Source organism: Bombina bombina, chromosome 6 (genome assembly GCF_027579735.1).
Source record: "Bombina bombina isolate aBomBom1 chromosome 6, aBomBom1.pri, whole genome shotgun sequence".
NCBI classification, from domain to species: domain Eukaryota; kingdom Metazoa; phylum Chordata; class Amphibia; order Anura; family Bombinatoridae; genus Bombina; species Bombina bombina.
This window is the reverse complement of record NC_069504.1, coordinates 325,934,361-325,946,738: the sequence shown is the minus strand read 5'-3', so window position 1 is coordinate 325,946,738 and position 12,378 is coordinate 325,934,361. Positions and strand designations below refer to the sequence as shown.

At 32.4% G+C, this 12,378-nt stretch overlaps 1 protein-coding gene across 1 annotated transcript in view; it reads left to right on the top strand.

The window, feature by feature from the left end:
* LOC128664413 (dynein axonemal heavy chain 3-like) overlaps positions 1-12,378 on the top strand; it is a 2,586,207-nt gene that overhangs the window by 336,873 nt on the left and 2,236,956 nt on the right. Inside the window, exons 7-8 of the mRNA XM_053719244.1 lie at positions 5,213-5,719; positions 6,132-6,264. Coding sequence (XP_053575219.1) covers positions 5,213-5,719; positions 6,132-6,264 — 640 coding nt within the window. The remainder of the gene's footprint in view (positions 1-5,212; positions 5,720-6,131; positions 6,265-12,378) is intronic.

Genomic DNA, 12,378 nt, shown 5'->3' with positions numbered 1-12,378 from the left:
CATATCTGTATCAATTCTGTTGTTCAACATCATATTCATTATGTTTACATCATACTGACATTGGTAGTGCACATTGATTTACCAATAACAGGTTCACATATTTAGGGATAGTATAAACCCACCTTACTCGTTGTGTTTATTTTAGTAAACCATATATGCTAGGCTGTACAAACCATGCATCTAGATAATAAATCTACATATATAGGAAGGATACATTTTATTTATTTTTTAAAGAAAATTGTTTCAGAAAAATAATGAATAGTCAATGTTAGTGTTAATGTTAAGTGCTAATCTATAAATCCACTGTGTTTCTCTCTTAAGGAGCTCCATATTCCTGTTACCCCCTCTTCTAAGGGGAGGTATTCTGTCAATTATCATTGCTCGTAGCATAGCCACTGTATGTCCCATTGTTAAAAAGTGCCTAGCAACCAGCTGGTCACTTTTACCCTCTTTTAGGGCTGATCTTATAGCACTTTTGTGATTAGCTAGTCTCACCTTAAAGGGGGTACTCGATTTACCAATATATTATTTCCCGCATGGACAAGTAAGGAGATAAACAACGTGATCAAGACTGCATGTGAGTCTATGTCTGATAGTGTACTTTTTTGTTTTAAAGGGATGACTGAATGTGGTCCCTGAATATAGTGTGTTACAGGTGACACAGTTACCGCATTTGAAGCAACCTGGTTTACTCTTAGGTAACCAGGTTCTTTGTTCCAAGCTAATGTCATTCCTAACAAGCATAGTTCTCAGACTTTGTCCCTTTTTGAAGACCATTCTTGGTGGCTTCATGTTGGTAAACGGTAATGTGGGATCTTCAGCTAGTAGTTGGCAATTTTTAGTTGCTAATTGGGGAGTAGGTGGTGATAAAGTTGAAAGCATTTTGGGGTTCCTTAAATGTTTTTGGTTTCTTAAGTAGTGTTACTTGATCCCAACCACATATGGTTGGGATACATATATGTATGTATGTATGTATGTATATATATATATATATATATATATATATATATATATATATATATATATATATATATATATATATATATATATATATATATATATATATATATATATGAGAAAACACAGAGAGAGTCCAGCACCAAAGCTTTTTAAGCGTGCCAGTCACATTGCTGTCACATCCTTTCTATGGACCCATTTCAGATTTTTATTAATGAAATTGAAATGATCAATTTTATAAAGTTTATAGAACCAGTCAGTGCAAGCAGACAAGAGGCTAGTTTGAGATTTGAGCCTACCAGTTCAGAAAATGTATGAATGGAGTATTAATTACCCCCAGGGGACTGATGGTTAATATTAAAACGTTAAAAGGACAGCCAGATTTTTTTTGTGCAAAAAACAAATTTAATATACATTAGAGGTTTTGTTTTTTTAAAAGATAAATGTTCCTGTGCTGAAAAAAAAGCATTTTATTTCTTCTTTTCACTGTCCACCAATAGAACTGTAGCAGACTTCCTTATCATCCAGTGAGCTTTTAGCCCACAGACCAACTGTACAAACACATATACTTTCCATTTCAAAATAAACTAGTTTTACCTTTTTCATTCAAGAAATATTTAACGTTTAAATAGTCTGTTTTTTTCATTCGCATTTTAGAAACTGCTATAAGGGATACAGATATCTAAATAAGTGTAAGATCATTTGTTAACTGAAATCTACGTTTTTTTGTGTGTTTTTTGATGCAATATTTCATATGATAGCTTAAGCTGATCTATAACTTGCTTTGTATTTTTTTAGTCATGTTGAATTAACAGAAGAAGAGCTATTGTTTATCATGTAACCTAAAAAAAATTCTGGTCTTGTTTTGCTGATTTCATAATATCTGACAGCAAAGGAAAGCTTGGATGACAAAAATGGAAGAAGGGGTTAAATAACCAAACTTGGAAGGAGAGAAGCAGGATGAGTTAAGGGTAGGGGGTGGGCAAAGTTAGAAGGATTTTATAAGCCCCTGAAGTGGAAGTATAGGTCTCTCTTTACCTGGGCCAGATGGCGAGGAGAACTTCCCGCTTATCCTCCCCATATGTTCAATTTATAGTGTTGTGTCGTTGCAGCTGTGACGAAGCGCTTGCCCTGTTTTTTTGGGGCTAATGCCTGTTATGAGGTGGTAGGTACCTTGTGCAAGGTTAGAAGGAGAGTTATTATTTGGGAGCGTGCCTTAAAGTGAGGTTTTTTTTTTTTTAAACACGTGATTTCTAAAATGAAAAATGCAACAGGATACTTTACAGTAGCAGATTGTATTTGCATATGTTTCTTTTATCTTTCTTATCTCTCTTTTACCCGTAACATATTAAAGTGATATTAGATTCAAAACATTTCTATCATATATATAAGCAATACTTAAATATGTTAAAGGGGTAGTAAATTCAAAATGAATTAATGATCGAAGTCAATTGGAAAGTTGTTTAAAATATGCTGCATCTGACCCTTTTGTTTAATTTTCACTTGACTGTCAATTTCAATATTTGTTCCAGAAAAATAATGTTCAGTTGTCCATGGATTAAAACATTGCTCAGTTGTCCATGGGTTAAAAGCTCAATGTCTTATAAGGAAATCTCAAAATCTGTACTAGCTTAAAGTAACACCCCACAAAAAGTGTTTAATACATAGGCCCCTATTTATAAAATACCAGACAGACATAGTTAGCGTCTGGGAACCTTTGTCATTGCTGCAAACGGATAGCATCCACTGTCCTCATTTATCATTAAAAGGGGAAATGCTTGTGCAGGAGACCCCCAACCGTACAAGAGTATAGCTTGTCAATCATCCTGATCAGATATTAAGACTGCAGCAACTTGAAGGGGCAATCTACTCAAAATTAAACTTTCATGATTCAGATAGGACATGCAATTTTAAGCAACTTTCCAATTTACTTTTATCATAAAATTTGCTTTGTTCTCTTGGTTGAAAGCTAAACCTTGGTGGGCTCATATGCTAATTTCTAAGCCCTTGAAGGCAGCTTCTTATCTCAGTGAATATTGTCAGTTTTTTACAGCTAGACAGCATTAGTTCATGTTTTCCATATAGATTACATTGTGCTCACTTCCGTGGAGTTACCTAGGAGTCAGCATTAATTGGCTAAAATACATGTCTGTCAAAAGAACTGAACTAAGGGAACCGTCTGCAGAGGCTTAGATACAAGGTATTTACAGAGGTAAAAAGTATATTAATATAACACACCAGAAAAGTCTAAACATTTAAAAACAAATGTATCTTGTTTGCTGCAATTTTTTTTTTTTAGCAAAACTTCACCCACCACTCACCTGGAGGAGCCAGTCTGTGCTTGTTTCTGGAGAAGGCAAAACCTAGCCATGGTCATTATGTCAGAATAATTTGCATTGCTTTCCAGCTGTCTGTTAAGGCTAGTTAGGGAACTATATGTAGCAGGGTTGGCCTTGATATGTCTACAGTGGGAAATTTTGATTCTGAGAATTTGGAAATCCAGAATTTTCAGAGCCAAAATAACAACTGGGCAAAATAAATAGTGAAAGTATATTGCAAAGTTGTTTTACTGCTACAACTAAACCATTTTAAATTCAAATCTCAAAGCGTTTACTGTCTTCAAGTGCACAGAATAGTTTCCATAAAATAGAAGTTGGTGCCGTGACTGTGAAGTGGATGCAGTAAGACTCTAGCAATTATAAGGGCTATAGTAGATACTTGCCTACCTGTACAATTTTTAATTTAGCATTGGGACTATTTTTTAACATTATATTTGATAATGGCTACATAACTTTATAATTGTATTGGTTTCTACATGTACATAATTAGGTGGAAAGTTGGCTAAGTCATTGTACTTCCACTCTTTGTTCAATACTGATTATGGATAGGTTGATCCACCTCAGCAGTTACCATGCATCATTGAGACAACACCCCTGAAACTCAATACAATTGACTGAAATCATATTGACTTATTCATCCATTAAACTCACGGGTTAAAAAGATTGGTTCAGCGAGGCTACAATCCACTAAATAAATTTAATAGCAGATTTCCACATATTTACTAGGGTCTGTGAAAATAATAAGAAAATATTTTATCTATTACATACACAGATCATTGCTCTCTTTTAAAGCCCAAATGTAGCATAACATTTGCTATATTATAGCATAATAAACTCGCTAAGTGTTTGATTTGGATGATTTGTATACAATACTTAACGCCATGCTTATGTTTATACTAATACAAATGCCAAAAATGTTCAGGATATAAAGGCCTGAGTTTTATGTAGCACATTTGTAATACACTCCCAGCCCAGGGACTGCATTTGTAAAGCATATATCAAATGATGACACAAAATCAATATATTTAATGTGTAGACAATCGTTCATTGCAAAGAGAAGACATTTATATTGGAATTTAATAACCTACAAGTGGAATCAACACTGTACTGCTCCTTGGTTATTAAAGTACCTTAAACGTGAGGATTAGAAATGGCTCTTAATTGGAATGTTTAATCTCAGTAGGCATATATTTCATAGCAACAGCTTATTTCCTGGTCTTGTGCATACTTTGCATTCCTTTAGGAACTTTTTCAGATTTGTTCATTTCAAATATATTAAGATATTTAACAATAATAATTTTATAATTAAATTGTATTGGGTATTGTTTAAATTAAGTCTGCAAACACATATTAGCTTCACTTAGAAATGTGCTTTACTCTTATTTTCAAACTCTGATGCTTTTTAAAGGAAGATATTATTATTTTACAATTTTAGAATGTTTCAGTTTTTTTTTTATTTTGTCTACTATATTGACAGGTGCAATGGAAGCAATATATATAAAAAAAAAAAATTGGCAGTATCCGTTATACTGTGTTTACTTGTTCTTTATATTGACAGTTGGTAGCATAAGCCTTTTAAACAACAAAGACTAGCAGCACTACAGCCAATCTGTGATAAAAGGGGGAAAATGAAATCACTATGGAAACTGGAGGAAGGATCTAACAGCTTTCTTCCTAAAGTAAATGTCTGATGTTTGTGACTGCAGGGAAATAAAATTCATAAATTTGTATGATGTTATCATCTCTGTTTTGTTATTGTAGATTATGCTTTTTTTAAACAATCTGACCTTAGCTTTATTAAGTGATCCCTTTGCAGAAATAGTTGCTGTTTGCCACTAGAAAAGGAAGAATGCAATGAGGGGAGGAGTGAAAAGCGAGTCTGCTTCTTAAATGATTATTTTTTAAATCACACAGAGCTCCTGGCTCCTGGAATGAAGACCACTGTGAGTTTTTCAGCATTGCAGCAACCCTGGGAACTGAATGCCAGTCAGAAAATAGTGTATCATCCAATTGCAAGCCTGCCTTTGATCTTGGACTGAGAAACTCAGAACCTCTCCCTCCAATCCAGAAGCAAATAAATACTAAGGAGAAGAGACATCCCTCGATTCAGTGCACAGACTCCGTGACACAGAAAAACCAAGACGACTGTCATTATAAGAGCACAAATGAACCTATTTGGATTGCAGACTGCAGCAAGTACCTGTCTCCCAATAGGAGTTCCAGAGTTCTTCCAACATTATCAGACAATGCAGACATCTTTGGCTCGCACAGACCACCGTCTTTATCACAAAACAAAGCCATCCATTATTTCTGCACACCTGCAGCAGGACAGCAAGGGCTGCTGAAAGGGAATAACCCCTCTACACATTCTGAAATACGTCCAATCTCAGAAAAAGCGCACAAGAAAAAAACCAAGAAATTTGGTAAGTGAAAATATACTTAATGTTCGTACTATGCAATAATAGTAACATATACTTTAAATACTTTAAATGCTTGTGTTGATCATTTTACTACAATCATATTTTTTATTTTGTTTTACTAAAATGCATTTATACATTTATTACATTTTTAAAAATTCATAAACTGTAAGATCACATTTTTGTTTTCAGGATGTTTGTTTATAAGTTAGTAGATGGGTATGATCATTTATTTTATTTTATTTTTACAAAGAATTTTATTTTTTTTCCTCTTTTCAGTATAGATTTCTTTATAGTAATTCCAAACCAATTTTCATCTTTGGCTTCATATGTTAACTTTTATCTTGGTATTAATTGCAATAGTAGTGATTTTTTTTTTTTTTTTTTATCCAACAAAAAAACTTTTGACTTTTATAAGATTCTGAAGCAGAAGACAAGAGAGAACATGATAAATCCACCAGAGCTGCCCTCCATGTGGTGTTTCCACCCTCATCATACTCAACACATGGTCTTTCTAGACCAGGAACACCTACAAAGCAGCACATACAGAGGTGAGTCATTTTGAGATGATAATAATATACCATTTTGTTCATCTATGGGTAACCTAAATTCTCCCCAAAAAATAATAAATGTTGGAAGCAATAATAAAATAATTATATAATTTCCTTTTTAGAAAACCTTACCTCCAAGGGTTACTTTTTTATTAGTTATTCAATCACTTGATCAAATATAAATGTGCTGAATTTATAACCCACGTAGCGCTGGCTTTACGGATGTTTAGAGCAACAAGTTTAAATATTGCTGGTCCATTAATTCAAGTACATGCACATTTGTCATACTGTTCTCAAATCACTGTTTAAATAAGTAAGCTTTGAGTCTCATAATTACTAGGTCTGGTCGGAATAATAAATCTTTCCCAATTGTATTTTAGCTTTAATGAGAACGCATCTCTATACATTTTTTTCACAAAGATACTAGAGATGACTGTTTTTCTTAGTCTGATAGTCTGAACCTTCCCAACCATACATACTGCCTAAATTATAAAGGTTATCCTTTTGTTTATAAAAACTCTGAAATGCATTTCCTTTTTCAATTAAATGTTAGCCATGTTTAACATTTTATCAATGGTTTTCTATTTTAATCAGTTTAATGTAGTAACAGCTTATGTTTCAGTTCTAATAATATACATTTTTTTGTGAACACTATTCTTAGGATATATAGTATTTATATTCTTCATATATAATGTTATTAATAGTAGCCAGATTTTGTGAATAATTTATAATGTAATTAATTTAGCTTCTTTAAAATCTGTCTTTTCATGTTAGTATTTCATCAGCAAATCCAACACGTTTCACATTTAACAGATGCAAGGTTATCTAGGGTTACACAATAAAAAATGCTGCACTGTTTGGTTCCTTTCACTAGATGTACTATGCAATGCCTTTTTAATGAGCAGTCATGCTATGTACATAAATACATACACATATATAAATATATATATGCTACATAAGACTTGGTGTTGCTTTTCTGAATGACTTTACCTTAGAATACCCTAGAAACGTTATATTGCTGCCTAGATCAGTCCTTTCAAATTTGTAAACAAGTAGCAGAGTATCCCCACATTTTGTTGTTTTGATCATTTTTACTGTTTGTTTCAAACTAGTGTCATACATGGGTCCTGCTATCAAGTATTCTTAATTGTATATATTCTTACCTGATTAGCAGATGTAACAAAACTGAAACAATACTGCTGCAAACACAATCACTATGGGTTGGTACATCAATGTAATCTTTAAAATATTATTTTTAATTCTAGAATAAAGCTTTTGACTTCAGCAATGTATCCATTTGTCCTGTTCTTTTGCTTTACCTGTTGTCGCTTTCTCCAGCCACCCGTAGTTCATTAATTTTTTATATTTTTGTACTTTTTTGTCCAATGCAACAGCATAATATTAATGTTGAATGTAAAAAATGAATGACCAGAAGCATATATTTTTTTAAAATATTATAAGAAGGAAAAAAATAAATAAATAAAAAAATATATATATATATATACACACACACACACACATAATGAAAATAGATATCCATTAAGTGAAAAATACAACCTAAGTTTGTGTGGATAGTGTATGTATATGTATATATGTGTGCATATATATATATATATATATATATATATATACAAACACACACACAATTTAAATGTATAGCATTGTGGTGTGTGTGTGTTCAGCTTTATCTATTTCAAGCTAATTTAATGAATTATCTATGACCTGGGAATCTCAGGTTGTTCCAAGAGCGGCTTAAAATAAAGACCTGGGCATTGACTTACTGAGATCTGTCAAAACCTGGGTTGCTTGGATTCATGTCTATTTTCTGGAACAATAGTCACCTGTACTTTGTACAGGCTGCTTGGCAGACACCACCATTCTGTATAAGGTCTCCCTCTGTTAGACATTGCCCTGTGAGAATCCCTAATGACAGTCTACTTTTCATTAGTAAAAAAAAATACCTTTCCCCTTGATGAAGGACTGAGCTTTTGATGCTTTTCCTGGTATCATTTCCATTCAGCTTAGACTTGGCCTGAGGTTTTGGTTCCCAATGTACAAGTCAGCAGGCTATCTCTTTTCTCTTCCTCCGCCCCCTTCTGCTAGCCTAGGCAGGCTAATTAGTGTCACAGCTGTGGCAGCGGAACACAGTGATAAACAGAAGAGGTACACATTTCATGGTGGTAACAGGGTCATGGAGGTAAAAGAATAAAAATGCAATTTTAGTTTCTATTTCTTTTAGTTAAGAAAGTTTAAAACCATTTTTTTTGTGAAATAGAAATGTATATTTACATTACACTCTTCATCTCTTTAATTGATTTGCAGATATAGGATCATTTACTAAAAACTGGGAGTACTTTTCTTACTGAAGACTGTCATATACAGTCACCATTATCTGAGCTCTAACAATGCCGCATGTTAACTTAAATTATCCCCACCAATGTTAGCCCAGAGAAGCAGATTTATGTAAAATATTTTATGATACATTTTATCTTTACATGTTTAATAATCAGCACTATATGGCATAGAGGCATGCTGTGGCATTGTCAGCATATATGTAATATTAAACAACAGTGTTCTGCCACCTAAATTGTAATTATGCTTACACACTGTAAAATGTACTGGGGTCACATAAATTTAAAAATGAATGAGTCTCACTGCTTGTTTCCAATAATGCAGTATACATAATCTGCTAAAAGTTACCATCATAATTTTCAATTGATTTCCCCCCACCACCACCCCGATCTATGTTTTTTTTGGGGGGGGTTCAAATTAGGCAAAAGATATAGAACACAATGTACATCTTTTTCTTATGTAAATGGAGGTGGTTTGAAAATAAATTAATTTTATTTACCTGTTTTAGGATTGGAAAAGATTTTTTCATAGTATCTGGTTCAAGTTAGTGTAAACTGTGCAAAAATATGAGCACATATCATACAAGCAAAGGAAAGCAAAACTGATGTCTGGTTTAATATGCTTGGGAATTAATGCTATTAAATAAATACCCTGCTACCTCCACTATCCATTACTGCCATGTAAATATAGTACAGCCTATGCAGACTGTGTCTATGGAGATTTAATTAAAGCTACTCATTTGGGAATGACTAATATTATTTGTTTGAAGGTATTCAGGGAAACAGAAAGATTTTCTCATTGTGAAGTCTTTTTTGTGATTGGCATAAGATGATGTCATTTTTTTAATTATAGCTTGCCTGGGAGAAAAACAAAGCTTTATATTCTTTTATTTCTTTCTGTAATGAACTTCATGGGTTTTTTTTTTCTTCTTTACTTTCTTTCTATTTTAAGACTAGTTTCTTCCTTATTATTGCTTTTGCATGATTATACAGATTTTCAGTGAATTCAGCTCATAAAGGTTACCTATGAATAAAGCTACTCAGAAATTTTTCTGTAAGAGATTCATTTTATTTTCCCCATGATCAGTTATTGAGAACTAATTAAACAAGGCAATTGTGTTGGCCCTGGGAAATGTATATAGAATTCTACAATATCTTTAAAGAGTGATTTGTTAAATGGCAATGAGAAACTGAAAGCTGCGCTTAAAGTGAAATATGTTGACATATGTTGTATTTTACTTGCCATTTCAGTAGCAAGGAAAGACTGCAGATTATGAGATAAAGGCACAATGTATATATGCTACTGCTTGAGTATTGCATTATATGTACAAAGTCTAATGACATCATCTAGTTTGCAAAAAAAAAGCAGGCTAAAATAATGGATAATGATATATTTAAAAATAAATAGAATAGTGAAAGCTCCTGTAGCACTGAATTTAGGAACCATACTTGCATTCTTATGCAGATAATTTGCATTTAGATAAAAGCAGGTATTACTGTCTGTTAATAACTGTTGGTGATAGGGTAACTGAACTTCCATACAATAAAGGAACTATTTGGAGGAAAGCACTATAAACTTATGAAAATCTTTAAGAAAGGTAGATAGGTAGGTAGCCTCTGAGCAACATTTAAGTTACTGGAATGAAACCAAAGAGGAACATACAGTGATGCCAATCTCAAATAGCTGAGTGTCACATACTGGGTACAATAAGTTGGAATTTGCATTACTGTATATTTATCTGTGTTAGACATACATTATTTTTGTATTAATTAAATATAAACCAGTAGGTTTATGTCAATTTGTATACATTTGTATACGTTTAATTTTGAATATCTTTAAGATTCTTTAGTGCATCCTACCATTATAGAGGTAAGATAAAATCAGAGGAAAATATGAACTGTACAGTATAATATATCTATAAATGTACAGAGTAGATGAGATTGACAAATGCCTTTGTTAAATTGCTGAAGACACTAGTTTATCAAGGTCACATATTCCTACCTAGTCCCCTTTGTGATACATTGAAAGTAATTAAATTTAATAGCACACTGCTAAAGCAATTTTAGTTTTGCAATACAGCAGCCACAAGTGTAAATTGGAAAGCAAAAATGATTGTGAAAGCAGAGTCAGTTTTTAAACAATAAAATTATAATTAACCCCTTTGCTGCCAAGAAGGGTTGCATGGCATTGTTACTCACTGTGTTACAGTACTGTCTGACTTCCAGTGGTTTAATGCAGCTCAGTTAGCAAGTATACCAAATTTATAATTTAAAAAAAAAAACTTTGTATTTAGTAATACCCTATTTTTGGCGAAATGTATAAGATGGATAAAGGTAAAGAACTAGAACTTAAACTGTAGGAGATAAACTTATATTTATGTATAAATTCCCTTCATTTCTCCTACAACTAATTAGTAATAACATTAGAGGTAGATTTAATGTGTCAAATGTAAAACATTACAAAATTCTATGTTTTATAAAAAATATCATGCAATATCCAGTTAACAGTAAACATAAAATGCAATGTAGATTACTAAAACCATCCCCACTGAATGAAAAAAATCATGAATGGCTTTTTAATGAGGCGTTCTTATAATGCATATATGTTAATTTCTATACTATTTAGTAGTAATTGAATACAAAATGGTGAGGTTCTACTTGACAGAGGAGGAAATGGAGGTGAAAGACTGTAGTTCTGTCTGTGTAAGCATAACATGCCTAATTTATTTTTTATGCAAAGATTAATGTGCACACAGCATGAATGTTTTGGTCTCCTCTATCATTATGAGAGGGAACTTTGGTTCTGCATTACCTAGCTGTGTTACATCAATCAATCAGCAGGATATGGTTGAAGGAATTCAGCAGGAGCCCCCACCTGAGACTAAACACATCCATTTCACTAATGGACTGTTCTTTTTTTTATATATTAGAGAGCTGCACCATTTCTTTACCTGAAAGACATTTCCTTTCTCTGAAGTTCACCTATGCATATAATGACAATTTAACTAGAATATGGCTATCATAAAATGGAATGCCTAAATGAACTGGGATAGAATAAAAAAAAAATCTCCATAGTATATATTTACTATTCTTTATAGAAGTCTCTTAAGGGTATACTAATATTTAAGATACATATTTTTGTATTCAGCTCTAAGTAGAGTATCATTTTTTATAGAAAACCACTACTTGTTAAGCTAGCAGAAAATATACAGGTTTTTCGCCAGTATTATAAAAAATGCCTCACCCCAATAATGTGTTCTAAATTGGATATCAGAAGGAATGTTTTAAAGGATAGTGTATACTTTTATAAGAAAGCAAATATTTTTTAAATTGTTTTGAAAATTCCAATTACCCAGACAAAGATGCCGTATTTAGAAAGGTTTTAACATGGAGAGTAAATAAAATATCTTAAATATTAAATAAACTAATAAATATATTTAAAACATTTTCTGAGGACATTTTGATTTAGGTTTGAGTTAGCAAGTTTGTATGGGAAAGATGCAGATGTCATTTGTATAGATCAAACTCCAGAAAATGTCTGAAGTTTTTAGGAAGAACGAATATCCCAGAATGACTATACACATATTTAAAAAGAGATTAATACATTGAAAATGCTCAACTTTGAATACAGAACAACTTAAGAATAATATTTTTCCTATAAAAATCAATTTTGGACAGAAGCATGCAGACATCATTAACTTATTTTACAGGTCTGTAGACCACATTTACATTTCACTATGGAGGTTGGGATTATTTTAGAAAT